General features: G+C 34.8%; 1 protein-coding gene across 1 annotated transcript in view; it reads right to left on the reverse strand.

Moving 5' to 3' along the window:
- ANKMY1 (ankyrin repeat and MYND domain containing 1) overlaps positions 1 to 19,962 on the reverse strand; it is a gene marked incomplete at both ends in the record, with an annotated part of 40,417 nt that overhangs the window by 16,760 nt on the left and 3,695 nt on the right. The window contains 9 exons of the mRNA XM_083363278.1: positions 433 to 540; positions 5,159 to 5,305; positions 6,411 to 6,563; positions 7,513 to 7,684; positions 9,400 to 9,761; positions 11,350 to 11,514; positions 13,291 to 13,507; positions 14,881 to 15,350; positions 15,686 to 15,832. Of these exons, the coding sequence (XP_083219404.1) occupies positions 433 to 540; positions 5,159 to 5,305; positions 6,411 to 6,563; positions 7,513 to 7,684; positions 9,400 to 9,761; positions 11,350 to 11,514; positions 13,291 to 13,507; positions 14,881 to 15,350; positions 15,686 to 15,832 (1,941 nt within the window). The remainder of the gene's footprint in view (positions 1 to 432; positions 541 to 5,158; positions 5,306 to 6,410; positions 6,564 to 7,512; positions 7,685 to 9,399; positions 9,762 to 11,349; positions 11,515 to 13,290; positions 13,508 to 14,880; positions 15,351 to 15,685; positions 15,833 to 19,962) is intronic.

Consider the following 19,962-nt stretch of genomic DNA (forward strand, 5'->3'; position numbering starts at 1 on the left):
CAAACTAACAAACAAAAATCCTAGCCATGTGAACATTAACATACATAGATAGCATGACTGTAAATTGCTGTCATTTTCTGTTGATCTCTCCAACTCTTAATGGAATTTTAATAGTAATTTTAAAAATCCAAATCAATAGATTTGTAGCTCTTACTAATAGGATTGACTGTAAATTATTTGAACCATATAGCTGATTACTGAATCAGTATCAACATGTCTCAAAATATATGTATATATTTTTAACTTTCTGTAAGTTTCAAGGAATCTTTATTGTCTATTTTATGCTCTAGCATCATTGTATACTGTATATTACCTACAAATGCTGACATAAGGATTGGAATCACTGCTCTGAGTTTGCCACAATTAGAATGATTTTGAAATAATGTTTACAATTGTTGTTAAAATTGATTGGAAAGACAAAATATTGCACACCTGTTCATTTCCATTGGCAACTGCTAGTGAAAGAGGGGAATGGCCATTCCACAGGACATTTGGATTTGCATTGTGATCTAACAGATGATGAATAACTTTGCCAGCATTCTGCTGGGGAGAATAAAACAGAAAGAGATCAGTACAGATACTGTTTTTTAATTAAAATGAAGAATAAGGACAGATTTAAATAAGACATTTAAGTTAAGCCACATTTTTAAATCTAAAGCAAAAATGTTATACCTATTTTATCCTGGGGGAGGGAAGCTGAAGCTGGTTGCAAATTGGACATTTACTTATGTCCATGCATCTAAAATATTCATACCAGAACAGTTGGTACAATGAATACAAAGTCACAGCAGTAAATAATATATTCTTAGACTGATTGGCAGACATGGGAATTTATGAATGCTGTCATCATTTGGTCATCCAGTCACCTCCAATTCTTTGTGCCCTGATGGACCTCATTACGTCAGTATTGCGTCTCTGAGTTCTTGTAAGCTCATGCTTGTATCCTCAGTGGTTTCAAATCACCTTATCTTCTGTTGACCATCCAATGTAGAACTTATCCTACTATGGCTCATGCACTTCAATAGAAGAAACAACCTGTTCTTGTTGCATGCACAGATTTTCTCTCCCTATTATAATGAGCAGGTCATTCCAAGAACACTTAAATGATCAAAATCAGATTGACACAGAATATGCTACCTGAAAGAAACTGTAGAGGTTTTTCTCCAAAATCATTCACCTTTAAAATGAGATGTTTATTTTACATTTCCTCACAATATAGCTATCACCTTTTCTTTTTTGAACAGAGAGGTTGTTTTAAACAGAGTTGGCTTACTTTTACATGTGAGAGCAATAAGTTGCAATCCAATATTCTTGAACAGAGAGGAGTTATTTTGCTGATATTTTGAACAAACTACAAAATCTTTAGTTTCACCTTTTCACCTTTTATCCTTATGTGGGTGCATACTTCTATAATCTCCTAATTTTATCCATTAATCTATTATAGCCAAATTTGTAACCTGCTACAATTATACATAGGGACGCGGTGGCTCAGTGGGTTAGGACGCTGAGCTTGTCGATCAGAAGGTCGGCAGTTTGGCAGGTCAAATCCCGAGTGCCACGTAACAGAGTGAGCACCTGTTACTCGTCCCAGCTTCTGCCAACCTAGCAGTTCGAAAGCACGTAAAAATGCAAGTAGAAAAATAGGGACCACTACGGTGGTAAGGTAACAGCGTTCCGTGCGCCTTTGGCATCTAGTCATGCCAGCCACATGACCACGGAGACGTCCTCGGACAAGCGCTGGCTCTTCGGCTTTGAAACAGAGATGAGCACCGGCCCCTAGAGTTGGAAATGACTAGCACGCATGTGCGGGGGAACCTTTACCTTTACCTTTACAATTATACATAAACTTTTCCTCATCTCTGCCTTTGATTTTCTTTAGATTATACACTCCACAGCAATTTTTCCTTTACTCTGATTAATTCAATAAAAGTTATGCAAATTATTACAAGAGTGGCACCTAAAGCATGAAGAAGAGGTGTTTTTGTTATCTTTTAAAGTCAATATTCTCTTCAGAAAAAAGCTAGGCTCATAAACTGGATTGCTCAGCCCTTGGAGAAAGAAGTTCCCATTTCCAGGAATGAAAAGAGCTGTTCCATCCTACTCAACAATCTGGGACAGAGAATTTTCATCAAGATAATTACTGCAAAGCAGTAGGATATAAGCAGAAGAGAGAGAATATAATTATCTCCCCAATAACTTTGCCAATCCCTGTGGTATGTATCTTTATTATGTCTTAACCTTCACTTATACTCATCTCAGATCCCTGTGGTCAGCAAGAAGGGAAGAATATAAAAAGGAATTAATAACAAGTAGTAGAAAGGTTTGACCAAATGAATAATTTACTATAAATAACAATAGGAAAAATAATCACTAAACAAGATAATGAATAACAACAAACAGCAATGACCACCAGTAATAGGTAATAAAACCAAGACAGAAAAATCAGCTCTTGCTGATTTCAACATACAATAAAACAAAACTTTGAAATATTTATTTTTATTTTTTTATTTTAATCCCATTTATATCCCGCCCTTCTCTGAAGACTCAGGGTGGCTTACAATTTTAAGCACAAACCAATGTGCTTAGCAATAGCCTTCATTCTATGTATATGCCTGCTTATTAGGGCTTTCGGCTCCCCCCAAGCGGCATTATTACAAAGTCAGCTTATTGCCCCCAACAATCTGGGTCCTCATTTTACCTACCTCGGAAGGATGGAAGGCTGAGTCAACCTTGAGCCTGGTGGGATGCGAACCTGCACTAATTGCAGGCAGCTGGTGTTACTTAAGGAGGCATTAGCCCACTGCTCCACCAAGGCTCTTAAAGGACATTAAATAATTAAATATTAAAGGACATTAAATAATTTTGCTCAGAAATAAAAAAAGTTTGTTCTGTTTTATGAAAAGTTCATTTCAATAAAATTACAATATATACCCTATTAGTTGCTGAGACTATACGGATATCAAGGCAAAAAGGAATACAAGTATTCCTTGACTTAAAATCATTTGTTTAATAACCATTCAAAGTTACAAAGGTATTGAAAAAAACTGCCTTGGGACCAATCCTCACACTTATATTCACGCAGTCACATGATCAAAACTTGGGCACTTGGTGACCAGCATATATTTATTATGGTTACAGCATCACCACTGCGACCTTTCCAGGGGGCTTCTAATAAACAAGGTCAAAGGGAAAGCCAGATTTGCTTAACAACTGTGGCAAAAAGGTTGTAAAATCAGATGCAACTCACTTAATAAGCAAATCACTTAGCTATGGAAATTCTGGTTCCAACTATGGTCATAAATCAAGGACTACCTGTAAAGCTTTTGGCATATTTATTTTTCCCAACTAAATTTTGTAGCCAGTAATCTAATTAACATAAAAAACAAATATTTAATGCATCAGTTAGTTTAATGAATGACAGGGAAACTTCGTTAAGGAAATAAAGATAATGTGTTGGGCCACACACAGGGCTGAAAAGTTGCTCTCATGGCTCAGTTCATTATATTTAAAACAGAGTCTTCCTAAAAGTAGCATCTGTAATAGATTTATCGAAGAAGGTACAATTAATGTAGCTCTCTGGATCTTAACCAATACTTAATATTTTTATGCAAATTATCAGTAGATGAACTGAATGGTTTTGTATCTGGTTAATTATAAAATGTGGGATTCTCAGGTGTCTCATAGGAATCTATGTCAGTAAATAGCAGATGGTGAGGAAGCAAACCTATATTTATAACTCTCTGTGTATTGAGTAAAGGGAGGCAAATAAGGAATTAAGTAGCAGAAGGTAATCCAACTGCAGAAGTAAAAATCAAAAACCTGAACTTCTACTTAAGATAAATTGTATTTTGCAAAATGATATTATTCCAGATTTTGTTTTCCATTATGAGCTGAAAATTGAGCAGCTACAACTAGTGTTAGCAAAACAAAGCATCTTAAGTTGAAATCCTATATTCCTTTACCAGGAATTCATTACAACCTATATTTACCTGTGTACATATTAGCAAAGTAAACTTTGATGGAAAGAGGCCTGATACAATTACATTTATCTAATTGTACATGAGATGTTAGCATGTTAGATTATTTAATTTTGTATTTATAAAACTGATGGTAGCAATATAAAACTAGAGAGTGGAAATCCTGTCATTCCAGGCCCAACCCTTCTGGCCTTCCAAAAATCCCTGAAAATCCCAGATATCCTTGAAATGCAACTCCCATTGGATATATGAATTATGGCTAATGGTAGTGGACCAAAGCATATTTTCATCCCTTATGTATCTCTGATGCGTTGATTTAAACTGGGAATACAGTGAGGAAGGGTTTCCTCTTCTATCATGGTGAAGGAATCCTATGCTATTGTAAGAAATAGATAGGAAATTCACGCCACATAAGAATAGTAGAAATGGAGAGAATGCAGCACTGTGGTCTGTAATACATCCCACCATTCTTAGAGAAAAATGATGTAATTCTACCATAAAAGCCAGCCACTGATCATTTTAAAGTACTTTACCCATTTCCTTCTCCAAATCTTTCGATTCACCTTAGAATAGATGTGAAGGCCTACGTTTCTTCATATCACCCTTGATCCCATGCCAAATATCTGATCAGCATATCATATACACTATTATAATCCATTCTCTCTATATACAATTCCTAGGATACAGTCTCCTTGGTCTGGATACCATTCTGGAGATAGGCTGATTCTCTCATGTGGCCTCCCTATTACCTCAAAGCTGCTCAGCTGTTCATTTAAAAGTTTTTCCAGAACAAGATGCCCAATGATTTTATTTCTGACAATGGCCCAAAAATTCAGATTGTCCTTTTGCTACTATTCCATTTTTCCTGTATTAATATTCTATACACATTTAACACTTGGGCGAAAGATTTAAACAGATGGTAAGTTAAAACGAATTACACCAGCGATCTGCATTAGATTTAATATGTCCAGGATATCCATTTATTCCATATGATTGAAATTCCTCAAAGAATTTGAGCTCAGGCTTAAATATTAAATGTCCATATTGGTAAGTTGGAACTAGTTGACCACAGACTTCCTCCTTTTACAAAATAAAACTCTTACCAATACAAAATGTGCTATTCAAAAACTGAGAAGGGACAATAGAATTTGTAAAAGAGAATGTCAATAACTATCACTTACCATATTATTGTCTTCCCTCTCACAGGCAATATGAAGAGGTGTCCTCCCACCTTCCTCTGGGACAATAGTACATTCTTTGTAGTAACGTTTGGGTGGTCCACTTTCATTATTCATTTTCATGAAAGATACTGATTCACCAATATCAAACTAAAAAAGAGAATTAGATAACTCAATTGAGGAGCCATGAATGTTGTTCCCTGTCATTTCCTACAAAGAAAAAAATTGATGGTTGGGGATGGGAATTTTCTAAGGAGTAGGGCATTCTTCCCTTAAGCCTGTTCTCCCTGATGTTCAGCCTATTTTCACAAATGATCTCAGTCTATGGACCAAATACACACTCATCTGGCCTCTCTAAGACAGTGATTTAACTGTTCTTAAGACTTAGTAAGCAGGTATTTACTACAGTTTCCATATGCCCCATGAGTTGTGTTTATGCATGCATAGTTGCTTTATACTACATCACATTACTAATTAATTTCAGTGCAGCAACTACTTAGTAGTGGTCCTCCACAGTAGCAGTTTAAGATGTTACCCAGGTATCCTCTTAATCATAGATGTTCAACTCTATTGTTGCTTTATAGGATCCAAGCAACAAAGTAGTCAGTGAAATTTGCTATAAAATTATATTTAAATCTATATTTTTGTTATTTTTCCTTCAAAATGTGTAGTTATTATTATTTAATACTTTAATCTTGTTGTGTAAGCTGCCTAGAATTTCTTTGCAATCGAAGTACCATGCAAGTCGACAAATAAAATAAGATTATATATTTGAAAAGGCAACTCTACCTAAATATGTATCATTGCAAACTCACTTCTTAGAATTAGTTGGTTAAAACACTATTTCAGCATACAGCATGTCATTAAATAATTGCATTATGAATTTTATTTTATATCACTTTGTCATGTACAAGCTGTTTTGGTTTTTTTTCTCACCTCTTCTACATGGATTACAATATAGTATAGGCCTACTGTCATAGAATCTATTGTATAGAAACTGATACTTGGACAGCAAACGTGATAAAAGAATACTACTTCAAGTTGGAAAGACAATTGAATAGGCCAAATTTATAGGTATAAGAAGCCTCTCTTCCCCCTCTCTATTTCACTCTCTTTTTCTGTGTATGTGTCTATGTGTGTGTGTTTGTATATACATGTTGTTGTATTGCTTTTTGTCTATTATTCTTCATTTCATTATTGTTTTTGTGTGTTTTTCTCTTTGTTCTGATTTATTTAATTTAAAAAAAATAAATACCTTCATTGGAATCTTATCTAGCCGGAATTTATCTTTCTCATCTTCTGCCCTTACATCAGGATCTGCAGCAGCATTAAGTAGCAATTCTGTGATTACAATCCCTTCTACACCAGGAAGGGCAGCAGCAATATGAAGTGGAGCCACACCCCGAAGCTGGGAAAACAAATGCTGCATTTATTCCCAAAGCAAAACACAAGTCACAAAAACATTTCACCATTGCACGCACTCAGTCCATTAAATGCTCATTACGACAAAAAGGTATTCCAGCTTTCAAATGAGCATTCGCTGCATATTAGCTAAATTTTAAGAACTAAAGAGAATGAAACCTTGGGGAATATAATTGCCTCAAGTCATTATTATCAAAAACTAAATATTTTCAACAAATACAATCAACCTTCTTTGTTATACGCCAGCTTAATACACTAAAAGTGTTTCTGAACCAAGCTACTAAAATGATTAATCAGTAGCAATGAAACAGGAACAGAGAACATTTTTTTTAAATTAATACAAGGCATCATAAACAATTTATGTGCAACTAGAGTAAGTTTATATGCTTAAAGCACAAATCATTGAAATAAGTGGGTTTCAAATATTTATCTACTTTTTTAAACAATTATGAACTTCCAATAACACTGGAAGGATACACAGATAAGACTTTCAACAACTTACCTACTCTTACAACTTATTTTTATAGGAAAACACTTTCAATAGACCAATGTAACTTTATTGCAATCTCATTTTGATACCCAATTTTGAATTAGAAATCACTAACTAGGCAATGTCCAGACAATAAACTAGCTCTGAGAGTGAGACAAGTAATCTCTAAATTTGACAAATAAATAAAATAAATAAAAACTTATTATACACTAACTCAGTCACTACTCACTTGGGACTAAAATAACCCTTTTTATTTGCTACCTGATTCAGAGGACAAAAACAGATTTCATAAGTATGTGACAAGGTAACAAACTCTTGGTTTTGGTCTACATTTGTGATGCGCACTGCAAGTATTAAAATTTATATCAGAGCATTCACTTCCTATCATAAGCTAAAACTGTAGCTTTTAATTGAGAACTATCCCATAAAAAACACAGCATCCTACTCTGGTTGGAAGTCGTATGTCAGTCCGTGCTCCAGCTTCTAGAAGTATTTGCACAGCTGCTGCATCAGCGGCTTTAACAGCAAAGAACAGTACATGCATTGGGATGTTGGAAATATTTGGATCAGCACCTCTCCCTAGGAGCACTTTAATTATAGACATTCTCTTTTTTTGTCTAAAATCCAGCAGAAAAAAGATCCATGTCAATACCTAAAAACTGAAAAGATTATTATGCATAATGCTACACAAGCAGATAAGAAGTTCTATAACCAGATCCTCATCTCTACGAAGATACTTTTTTTCTTTTGCAGGCTTTTCTAATTGATGGGATGCAGGCAACAAAAAGATAGGTTACAAGGTTGTCTCTAAATAAGAGCCCAGCCTGCATAGATTATTATTAGCATATTTAAAGTTCATACATACAGCATGTACATACTGTGACATACTGGCCAAAATTGCATAATTGGAATAGTATCCTAATCATTAGTAAGGAATATTTTTTCTGATAATGAAAGCTTCAACTGACAAAAGCCATACAGAAAGTCCTCAGTTTATAACCAATAACTTAGCAACAGCTAGTCATTACAGCAGACCCTCCAAAAGGTCTGCTGTATTATTAATGCATAGGTTAATAATAACAGTTATATACTAGGTAACACTGAATGGTGAAAACGAAAGAATCAGGATGAATTTTGAAGTGGGGGAATGGGCAATATTCTGAATGAGTATGTTCCAGGAGGGAAATCATTCTTAAGTATATTAAATGGATGGGTGAAAGCAAGAAAAGAGAGTACATAAAAAGTTAATGTATCATTTGGAGCCCCAGGAATACATGAGAATGGTAATTCATATTTGTTAATAAAAAGCATATTTGTTCGAGACACAAATGCATTGTGTTTCAAACAAATATGCCTTTTTGTTAATAAATATCAATTACCATTCTCACGCATTGTTTTGTTATTCATTAAGTATTATTCTATAAATGTGTAAATATGTCAAAGGAACAAAGATATATCTAAACATTTGATTATTTATGATATATACAAGAATAATGAGAGGCTCTAGATGTGAGCTAGACACTTTTTTGGTAGAATCAAGAGGAAACTAGGAAAGAATGGACATAAACCTATAAAGAACTGAAGGAAATAAGAGCTGAAGTAGAATATTTCTAGTAGTGTTAAAAGAGGAACTTTAGGAAAATAGACATGGAATGAAAAACAGTGAAAGAAACTACAACAAAAGTAGAAAAACTGCATAAAGAAGGAGCTCAAGTACTAAATGAATGGGAAAAGTTGTAAGGAAAGATGATGTGGAAGTGGCTTAGAACAGAGCAAAAAGGACTAACTACAGAGTATTATTGAGGTGTGTAGAATTATGAAAATATGAAAAAGGATGAACTGAGACTACGGAACAATGCTTAAAAAAGAAAGTGTGCTGCAAAAGATATAACTAATAAAAATATACTGCTTAATGCGTAATTGCAAAGAATAAAGTAAAAGAGAGCAAGCAATGTTAAGATTTAAAGACAGAAAATACGAAGTGATTTTTATGGAAACAAAAAGCTGTTTTTGAAGTGAGTGAAGAAAGCTAAACAAACTGACACTAAATTGTAACCATTAACATAATCTGTCCAATATTTCACACCATATTCAAAGTTTGCAGTAAAAGAGAATTATAATACCATTACCAAGTGATCAAAAAGTTTTGCAGTATTGCTAGCAAGTTTTTATAACAGTACATATTGCACGATTTTCATAAGACCTCCCTCAACCTTTATTTATAGAAACACTTCACTTACAAAATTAACTTCTAACAATCTAATTATCTTCAGAAAAACACAGGGATTGCCTTGACCATGGTACTTCAGTTGATCCATCTCTGTTCACTTACTCTGTTAATGATGCTGCCATTTTCCTTAAGGTGCCTTCCTGATGAATAGTTTCCCCTGAGTCTGGGTAACAGTTAGTTTGTAACATATGCTGGCTAAGAACAACTGCACCATGATGCATAGTTTCTGGAGAAATCTTAATTTTGTAGTTGTAAATACCACAAATTGTCCCAGAGCCCTTTTCTCCATTATCTGTTTCCTCTGATGACTTAATTTCAACATCTGGGACAAATTCTGTATTTTCAACTGAGAATGACAACGCTTCAACTGATACTGCACTGGTAGTATTTGTACTCGCTTCAGATAACTGAGATATCTCTGACTGTATAGATTCTTTAGACATTTCTTCAAGGACGTCTTCTAACTATATAAAGTAAAAAAAGTAAGATAATCACTTATAAAATTAACAACTATATCTTGTCAAGAAGACAATATATTATTAGGATATATTTTAATGTGCAGATACATACATTTCTATCACCAGGTTATTATGCAAAATAGTAAAGAGGTAACATTCTACCAAAATTTTGCACATGTGATTTCATTATATCACCTTCCTTCCTTCCTTCCTTCTTTCCTTCCTTCCATCCATCCATCCATCCATCCATCCATTATGGAACTCAAATACCGTACTCTCCTGTCCACAAATACTCACCAGACTTGCAGCTTCATATGACTTCAGACTATGCATGTGTGTGTGTGTGTGTGTGTGTGTTGTATGTATATGTATATATGTGTGTATTTATTTATTTATTTATTTATTTATTTATTTATTTATTTATTTATTATTGGGACTTATATGCCGCCCTATCTCCCGAAGGACTCAGGGCGGCTAACAACAATAACATACAATAAATACAGAAGTTAAGATAAAATTAAAATTAAAGGCCCCTGTACAATAAATTAAAATTAAAATAAATTAAAAATTAGAGTTAAAAATTAAAAACATAATTAAAATCCCTGTCAGTCCAGGTCAGCCAGGTGGAAAAGGAGTGTTTTGAGGCTGCGGCGAAAGGACTGGAGATCTGGGGCCATCCGAAGCTCAGGGGGGAGTTGGTTCCATAGGGCTGGCGCTCCCACAGAGAAGGCTCTCCCCCTGGGGGTCGCCAACCGACATTGTCTAGCCGACAGTATCCTGAGGAGGCCCTCTCTGTGTGAGCGTACTGGGCGATGGGAATTCGTTCCCGGCAGCAGATGGTCCTGCAAGTATCCCGGTCCTAAGCCATGTAGGGCTTTAAAGGTAAGTACCAGCACCTTAAATCTGTATGTATGTATGATGTATATGTATGTGTGTATACACACAAACACACACACAGAGACATATATCACTAGATTATAGACAGGAAAGATGAAAACATCACTATCTTTTAATGGCAATAACTGCTATTTGGTTTTTGAAAACAAAACATCTAAAAATCATAAATACTTTTTAAAAAGTTTTAATAAGCTCTGGCTGCACTTTATATTATAAAACTAAAGTGAGAAAAAAGACACTTAGGGACCAATCACTATAGAAGAGCTCTAATCCAAGCTATTAAGGGATTTAAGATAGAGCAGTAGAGCAAATACCACGATATACACAAATAAGCATTTTAAGCAAAGAATATTTGGACTTGTGGGTAACTCCATTCCTACTGTGTATAGCTTGGCAACCAAGTTAAACCCTTATTAGCATGTTTGACTTTCATTTGAGAAATGCAGTTTCACAAATACGAAGACCCCAGACAATTTCAAAAAGAAAATCCAATACTTTCCACTGAATTTAGCACAATGGTAACCAGTGTGGTTGGTTAATACAAATCATGGGGATAAGTTTACATCTCTTGCATATGCCTCTTTATTCCATATAATCAGGACAATTCAGTTAAGTGCATGCTCTCTGTATTGAAAATGAAAAGTATGAAACATCTTGCTGGATTTTATTTCAGATGTATATATTATGAAGGACTAACCTCTTTTGTAAAGATATTCCTTTCAGCAATATTGGGCTGAAATCCTTCTGCAGGGAAATATTGAATAACACACATGGACAAAGTTGATAATCCTTCATCACTGCATTTATTCACATCAGCTCCACAATCTAGAAGAAGGTTGATGATGTCTTCTTGATAATTCAACTGCACAAATAATTTCAGTTATTTTCACAAAGTTTTTTTTAAATTCCAGTCTGTGCACATTTTGAGATTATGAATTTGATTTCTCCAATGAATATGTATAATGAGTCCATCACTCCCTATCTGGTGCTCCAGATATATTTGGATTACAGTTCCAAAAACACATAAATTACATGTTGGCTGAGAATGTAGTAATCTAACCAGTTCTCTAAGGCAGGGCTTTTCAACCAGTGGTATGGGTACCACCTGTGGTACATTGGTACCTGGCAGGTGGTACGCAACCATCCTAGAAAAATGGTAGTGGGGGAGGGGAATGAGCTGAAGCGGTGGCAGCACTGCAGAAGCCTGAGCCAGAGATGGCTAGAGCTGCAGGGCTTTCAGGACTCAGCAGAAGCACCAGGTTCAGCGCCAGGCTTCAGCTGGAGCTCAGCGCTGATCCTAGCACTTCTGCTGAGCCCAGAAGAAGCACCGATCAGCTGGAATGTTGCAGCATCCCCAGGGTCTTGTGATTTACATTCAGATGCTTGGCAACTGTTTCATATTTATGACAGTCACAGTGTCCCAGAGTCATGTGAAATGACCAAAACCTGCTGCAACCACCCAGCAGACGGGGGGGGGGGGACAAAAACCAAACACCCCACCCCTGCTGCCAATCCACAACAGAAATGCTCTCAACAATGAAAACCTCGTACAGGAAGAAGAGCGCCGCCGGGTGGGCAGGCAGGTGTTTTGCTCAGCTGTGGCTTGGGGGCACTTTTTTCAGTGCCATTGTAACTTCAAAGAGTCACTGTTGTAAGTCGTAAGTTGTAAGTCAAGGACTACCTGTTCTTCACTTTTTTCCTTTTTGTTTTTTTTTTTGTTTCATTTTTTGGTCATCAAGTTTTTGACACCTTGCTAGGTGACTGGTGGTACTCGGATGTTGCCATATCCTAAAAATGGTACAATGGGTGAAAAGGTTGAAAAGCCCTGCTCTAAGGTATCAAACTGGTCTACAATGACTGTCCAGTAACACTCTATTCTTTCATACTTTCAATTGCTGTTGACAAATAGCATAAATTCTTTCAAATCACTCAAGCAACCCAGAACTGTAATAACCGCTGATTTTTTACTAATACTCCTAACATGCTGAAAGTAATTAAGCTGGAGGTAATAACTACAGTGGATCTTTAAGGTTATTGATTTTAATTCAATTTAGACTAGGTCCTAGCCTGATTATATGTACATTACCAGCACAGCATCTTCAGTTAATTCAGTCTTCCAGACATTTTAAAATCATGAGGACACCCTGCTTTCACATTTTCAGCTGATGGTTACAAAAATGGCCTATCTCTGCAGTGGCTCCTGCCCTATTGAGTAACACAAGGCCCCAGTGCTGATCCATTTGAAGTATCTTTCAAAGACGTTTGTTTTTATGTTAGTCCTTAATCCTTAATACCTGCTAATAGATTTTTTAATGTTGATAACCTGCTTTAATCCTATATCTATAGCACTTAAATTATTTTAAGATTAGGAACCAATGTGCAAATACTTTAGATAGATGGATGGATGGATGGATGGATGGATGGATGGATGGATGGATAGATTAGATAGATAGATAGATAGATAGATAGATAGATAGATAGATAGATAGATAGATAGATAGATAGATAGATAGATAGATAGGTTTAAATGGTACAATACTGTCAAAATACAAAAAGAAAAAAACTGAATTTAGCTGCACTTTTACCCACCCTTCCAGCTTCACCATGCCAGAAAGCATAATATATAATAAGAACTTACAGCAGCAGCAGCAAGAGCAGTATACCCACTCATATCTGCTATATCTGGATGGGCCAGATTGTCCTTCAGAATCTCATAAACTCTTTTATAGTCTCCTTCTGCTGATTTCTTAATCAGTTCTTCAGCAATAAGCTCTTTGGGACCTTTGGGTGCAAAACCATGTCGGTTGCCTTTGATAATGGCATTAAGATCTCTGTCTATTTCGTTCTGACAATGCCTGAAAATAAGCAAAGACATAAAAAGCTAGAAATACAATAGAAGTACAGTTTTATTATGGCATCTAAGTTAGATGGACATATAAGACTTGGTGGGGGTTTTTTCCTTACTTCTCCTTATCCATCTTTTGTCTAATGCTTAGTGAAATGGTAATTCTGTTTATGGGATTTACTAGACTGAAGACATGAGAAATTACAGGACTCTGTATCCGCCGTCATTCAATATTCTATCTACGTAAAAAATATATTCCCTCTCCAAAGGAAATTAGTTAAGAGGAGAAAAGGCTTTAATCTTGATCTCCCCTGAGCTTATTTGTTTAATGTGAAGAACAATCAATCATGTAAATGATCATTTTCAACCTAAAATGATATAAACAAATGTTAATCATCCAAGCAAAGAAAGTTTTTCACCTGTTCCACTTTTTTGGGAAAACAAAGGTAAGAAAACGGCTGCAGGAGCACATAAGAATAAATCCTATGCACATGTGCACATACACATGCACACACACACACACACACACACACACACACATTTACACAGGTTTTCTGATTATTTTCTGCAAATGACCACATTTTACAGAACTAGAAATAAACAATTGGGTAAACTAGATGCAAAGAAATTGAGGCCCAATAAAAAAGTACTTTTTAAAAACAGGGAACCTCACTGCCATAAGATCTAGTGATTGCCGCCTATTTAAACTTTAAATTTAAATGATTTTAAGAGTATCAACAGACTCATATAAAATATTAGTTTTCGTTAAACTTAAGATCCTGAAGCACAGAAAATATCCAGAGAAAGTGGCTATAGTCCTCCCAGCCTTGTTTGTGAATTTCTCAAATCCTCTTAAGTTGTTAGTGTGTGTCACGTAATGCTGGACAAAATTGGATCTCTGCCTTTCTACCAGGCTCTTCTTATTTCTTATGTTTCTTTCTCTCTCAAACCCTCTGCCCAATCTTCTTAAACATTAAACTAATTAGAAGTAATTAAACATTAAAGTAATGAGAAATAAAAGCACTTCTGATAACTGGAATTTAGATGGGGTTAGAAAATTGGTAGAATCAATCAAGATTTCAAACAATATTTTAAATAATATTTTTGAGTACCTGATAAATAATGCGTAGACACAAAGAGGAGGAATGGGCAGAATAATAAATTGTGCAGGGTTTGGGGGAAGAATTAAGAGCATAAGTAAAGAAGAAGCAATATTTCATCAGCAGTTGAAAGGACAGAATAAAGTATAGAATATAGTATAAACTTTTAAAACATACTTAATTCATTGAATTGTATAAACTATTCAGTTGAAAAGAGATATGAAAAAACAACAGAAAATAAAATTTCAACTACATTTTCATGTTATCAATTGTCAGTCCATACCTATACTTATACATGTTTTTCTGCATCTTAACCAGAATAGGGGTTGTGTTGGTAATACGCCACGGTGTTTCAGAAGCGTGATGTTTTCTTTTTTTAAAATACTGAAAATCAAACTCTTTCAAGAAGGATTGAGTAAGAGGAAGATTATCTGCATCAATTGAATATATATACATATTAGCAGGCAACGTATAGTTGTCATCATTTAGCAGAAGACGTTTGAATCTGTAGAAAAATGGATCCTTTTCTTCATTCAGGTCCCACATAGAAGTGCTTTCCTCTGAAATATACTGTTCTTTAGACACAGAATCAAAATAGATTCTGAGTTCTGGGAAATCCGAAATAGTAAAATGCTCATGAATTTCTGTACATAGTTTAATAACATGGTTTCGGTGCCACAGGCCAACATCTTGCCTATCATCTGGGTAAATTTCAATTCCTGGTCCAAAACGCTCATCAGCCTTATAAAGCCCCTTTAGAGGGAAAAAAAAGTTCAAAAACAAAAGAAAATATGACAGAATAATACAGACAAAATACAGAAAAGAATGCATTTTAATGTATTTGCATGCTTATTTATTCAAGGAATACTAAAAATACTAAAAAGGATTAGCAACACTATGAAAGAAATCAGCAGTCTATAAAACCTATAAATAAATGAATAAACTTTGTGCTATTCCTAAAAACATTGATAGCCTTGAAAAAATGAGTTTCTCAAATATTTGTTGAATTTATTCATTTTATAAACATGATAGTATAGTGTTGTAATTATTATTAGAATTCATATAAAATTTTAAAGGTTTGTGGTTACTTGAAATTGTCTTCCATCTGCAAATTCCATGGTCCCATAGCCTTCTTTACGATTAAGATAAAATGAACCTGTAAATCTGGAGCCATTAGGCCAAAAGTAAACTCCTTTGCCATGACGGTGATCTTTATAAAATTGACCTATATATCTCTGCAATAAAAAATAAATAAAAAATAAATGTATTCTACTTTAAATGAATATATTCCAGTACATCTAGAGAATATCTAAATATTAAGATAAGAAATACTACAGCATCCATGGCATAGTTCATCTACCTCACATAATGTAGCATCTGCATGCATTTTTCTGCAATTATAGTATTTCAAAACAGAGAAATATATTTTCATGACTAAATGATCCCATGTATCAGGTACTTTGGAAGAAAGTCTGAGAGTGAAAAATTCCAGCTGGAAGCACAGGTCATTTTAACTTTATAGTTCTTTAATCTCTTTCCAGAGAATTCCCCAAATTTTCCAGCAACAATTCTTAAGCTAAGCAGATGATAATTAAACTGTTCTGAGAATAGAACAGGTTAACTTAATACCACTTTCCATTTTTCACCTTTCATTCCCACATGCCAGCTTTTCATCTTTGTTGTGAATGAATGTCTAAATGTGTAACTCTTAATTTCTACTCTAAATTTTAAAATTTCAGGATGGCTTTAACATCTACTCTTTCGAAATGTTTGAACTAGAGTCAAAGGTTTACATTTTTAAAAAAGTGTGGACACATTTATCAAACATATAAAAGAGGTTGAGTTGAATATATAAGGAATTCTTATGCCAGCATTATACTGTCTGGCTTATTCTCCATTCAGATGATGCATGTCAAAATCCTTGCACCTTACCCACTAGGGAGCACTTAAATTTATATTAAATTATGTCACACTAGGACCTTATGTGCGAAAGAAGCTTGAACACAATTTGAAACTTGAGCACAAAACTATTTTGAGCAGTATGCATTTTTCTATTTTATTCCCAATATTGTCTATACAATACATATTGAACAATTAATACTGTGTTTTAAGAAAATTCAAAGAGAAACCAGGTATGAAGATCAAACATTACAGATATCTGTAAATAAACATAAACTAACACAATGTATATAGTTATGTTTTCTAAACAGAAAGAGAAAAAATATAACTAATCCAATGAAAACCAGAAGTTAAATGCAAGCACTACAAAAATATTTAGTATGTATAAAAAATGAAAGAGCACTGAAATTTCAAAGAAAACCCAGGCTATAAATGTGATTTATGTGATCTAAATTCCGTTGAGGGGTTCAGCTAAACATATATAAGGTGAACAGGTATAAGATGGATACCAAATGGGGCATGCACATTAGGCTTTCTTGTTTCTCTCTATAATGCCCATCCATTCTGCTCCAAGTTTGAAGGAAAGTTGTATGTTAGAACAATTGGTTTGAAGACAAGGAGAGTAATCTGACTTAACCAAACATTTTAAAAATCAATATAATGATTAACACCATTTCTAATTTCATAAATAAATTATGCATTGATTTAAAGATGTTCTTTTGTAAGCCTTGAATCTGCTTTCAATCAGTTTCACTGGATATTCTGAATTTTGGTATAATTTCAACCATCATAGTCTTTTTACACCATAAACCATCAAACAAACATGAAAAACTTCAGCACACAGGGAACTAATAAATGTAGAACTGGGTAACCAACTGAGTTAAAGGGAAAATCTGCTTTATGGAAACCTTTGTTTACTCTTACTAAAATATTAAATTATTATTACTGAAAATCAGGAAACCAGGCAGGAAATTTAAACAGACAGAAAAAGAACCCTAATAGCCAAACCATCACTGAGGTTTAGTAACTGAAATAGACCAACCAGCAATAGAGTCTGTATTTAAGAGGTGTCCGTATGTATAATATGATGAATAATTATTACTATAAAATTATTTTAGTCATTACTAAAAGCCAACATGGGTTTGTCAAAAACAGATCATGCCAGACAAATCTTATTGCATTCTTTGACCAAGTGACAAAATTAGGGGATCAGAGGAATGCTGTGGATATAATTTACTTGGACTTCAGTAAGGCATTTGATAAAGTAGATCACAAACTACTAGTTGATAAGATAGAAAAATGTGGGTTAGACAGCATCACCACCAGATGGATTCGTAGCTGGCTAACTGGAACCGCATCTACATGGAGGGAAGTATGTAGTGGGGTGCCCCAGGGCTCTGTTCTGGGCCCAGTGCTCTTCAACATCTTCATGAATTATTTGGATGAGGGGATAGATGGAGAACTCATCAAATTTGCAGACGACACCAAGCTGGCAGGAATAGCCAACACTCCAGAAGACAGGCTTAAGATACAAGAGGATCTGGACAGACTTGAACCCTGGGCACTATCTAACAAAATGAAATTTAATGGTGAAAAAGTAAGGTTCTACATTTAGGCAAGAAAAACTAAAAACCAGGTATAGGATGAGGGGATAGATATACAGGGTACGTTGCTCAATAGTTGTAACTGTGAGAGGGATCTCACAGTCCTAGTAGACAATCACTTAAATATGAGCCAGCAGTGTGCTGTAGCTGCCAAAAAAGCCAACACAGTGCTAGGCTGCATTAACAGAGGGATAGAATCAAGATCATGTGAAGTATTAATACCACTTTACAATGCCTTGGTAAGGCCACACTTGGAATAATGCATCCAGTTTTGGTCACTACGATCTAAAAAAGATGTTGAGACTCTGGAAAGAGTACAGAGAAGAGCAACAAAGATTATTAGAGGTCTGGAGGCTAAAACATATAAGGAATGGCTGCTGGAATTGGGTATGTCTAGTTTAATGAAGAGAAGGATGAGGGGGGGGATCTGATAGCAGTTTTCCAATATCTCAGGGGCTGCCACAAAGAAGAGGGAGTCAAGCTATTCTCCAAAGCACCTGAAAGCAGGACAAGAAGCAACGGATGGAAGCTAATCAAGGAGAGAAGCAACCTAGAACTAAGGAGAAACTTCCTGACAGTTAGAACAATTAACCAGTGGAATAACCTGCCTCCAGAAGCTATGAATGCTCCAACACTGGACGTTTTTGAGAAGAGACTGGGCAGCCATTTGTCTGAAATGGTATAGGGTTTCCTGCCTGAGCAGTGGGTTGGACTAGATGACCTCCAAGATCACTTCCAACTTTACTACTATTATAGTTATGATTATTTCAAAACATGTTACAAAGACCATCTAAAGATTTTAGGCCCAATTGTTCTAAAGCTTATAAATAAAGAGGCTCTAAACACTCATAGGAGTGTTGTACATTCTGCCTTTTAAAAAGCTTCTCCTGGGATGCCTCTACAGGATACATAGGAAAGCAATCAATATATACAGTGCCTCACAGATGCACTGAATCCCAGCCTATCTAGACGCTGACAAATTTAGAGAAATTTGGAAGTTTTCTTAAAGTTCTCAGAGAAAGTTGATAAAAAATAAAGGACACTAGCCATTTACAACTGACTGCCAGTATATATCACAGCTCACAAGGGAACAAAGAAAATATTTTAACTGATATTTTCAAAGAATTTGAAAATAGTAGCATCATCTGCAAGCTTAGGAAATTTATTCCACTTATCTTCATCCATGGAAAATAACTGCAGATTATACATATTGAGAATTACAACATTTAATTAAAGAGAAATCTATGGAGAATAAAACTCAAACAAAGCTATAAACCCTAACCAATCCACGAATTTTATTCTTGGTAAATTTCATTAATATTGCATTTAATGTGTGAATTACTGTTGCAGTAAAAAAAAACTTGAATATCTACTTTCAGAATGATATATGAGATTCTGTTCTAATAACCATTATTCAGTATACAGTAAATAAAGTGAAATAATTGACAAAATAAATAAATAACATAAAAATTGTATCTGAAAGGAGCAAATCGGAACTATGTACTTTTGAGGTTATTATTAACAAATAATTTTCTATCAAACTCAAGCAAACTCAGTCTAAATATATAATTGTATTTATTTGTATTGTTTTAATTCGCCCTGTAAACCGCCCTGAGTCCTTCGGGAATAGGGCGGTATATAAAATCAATTAAATAAATAAATAAATAATGGCATTCAGGCATTTATGTATCATTGTCTTCTCAATCTGATTCCCAGAAGAAAATAGTCTTATAAATAATCCCTTAAAAAGCTACTAAGAGACTAGTAGCAGTGGTTAAGGCACCAGGCTAGAAAGCAGAAGATTGTTTATTATCTTAAATAAAATAAACCATAAACATTAAGGTGAGAATCAAATCACAGTA

Source organism: Vipera ursinii (genome assembly GCF_947247035.1).
Source record: "Vipera ursinii genome assembly, chromosome: 5".
NCBI classification, from domain to species: domain Eukaryota; kingdom Metazoa; phylum Chordata; class Lepidosauria; order Squamata; family Viperidae; genus Vipera; species Vipera ursinii.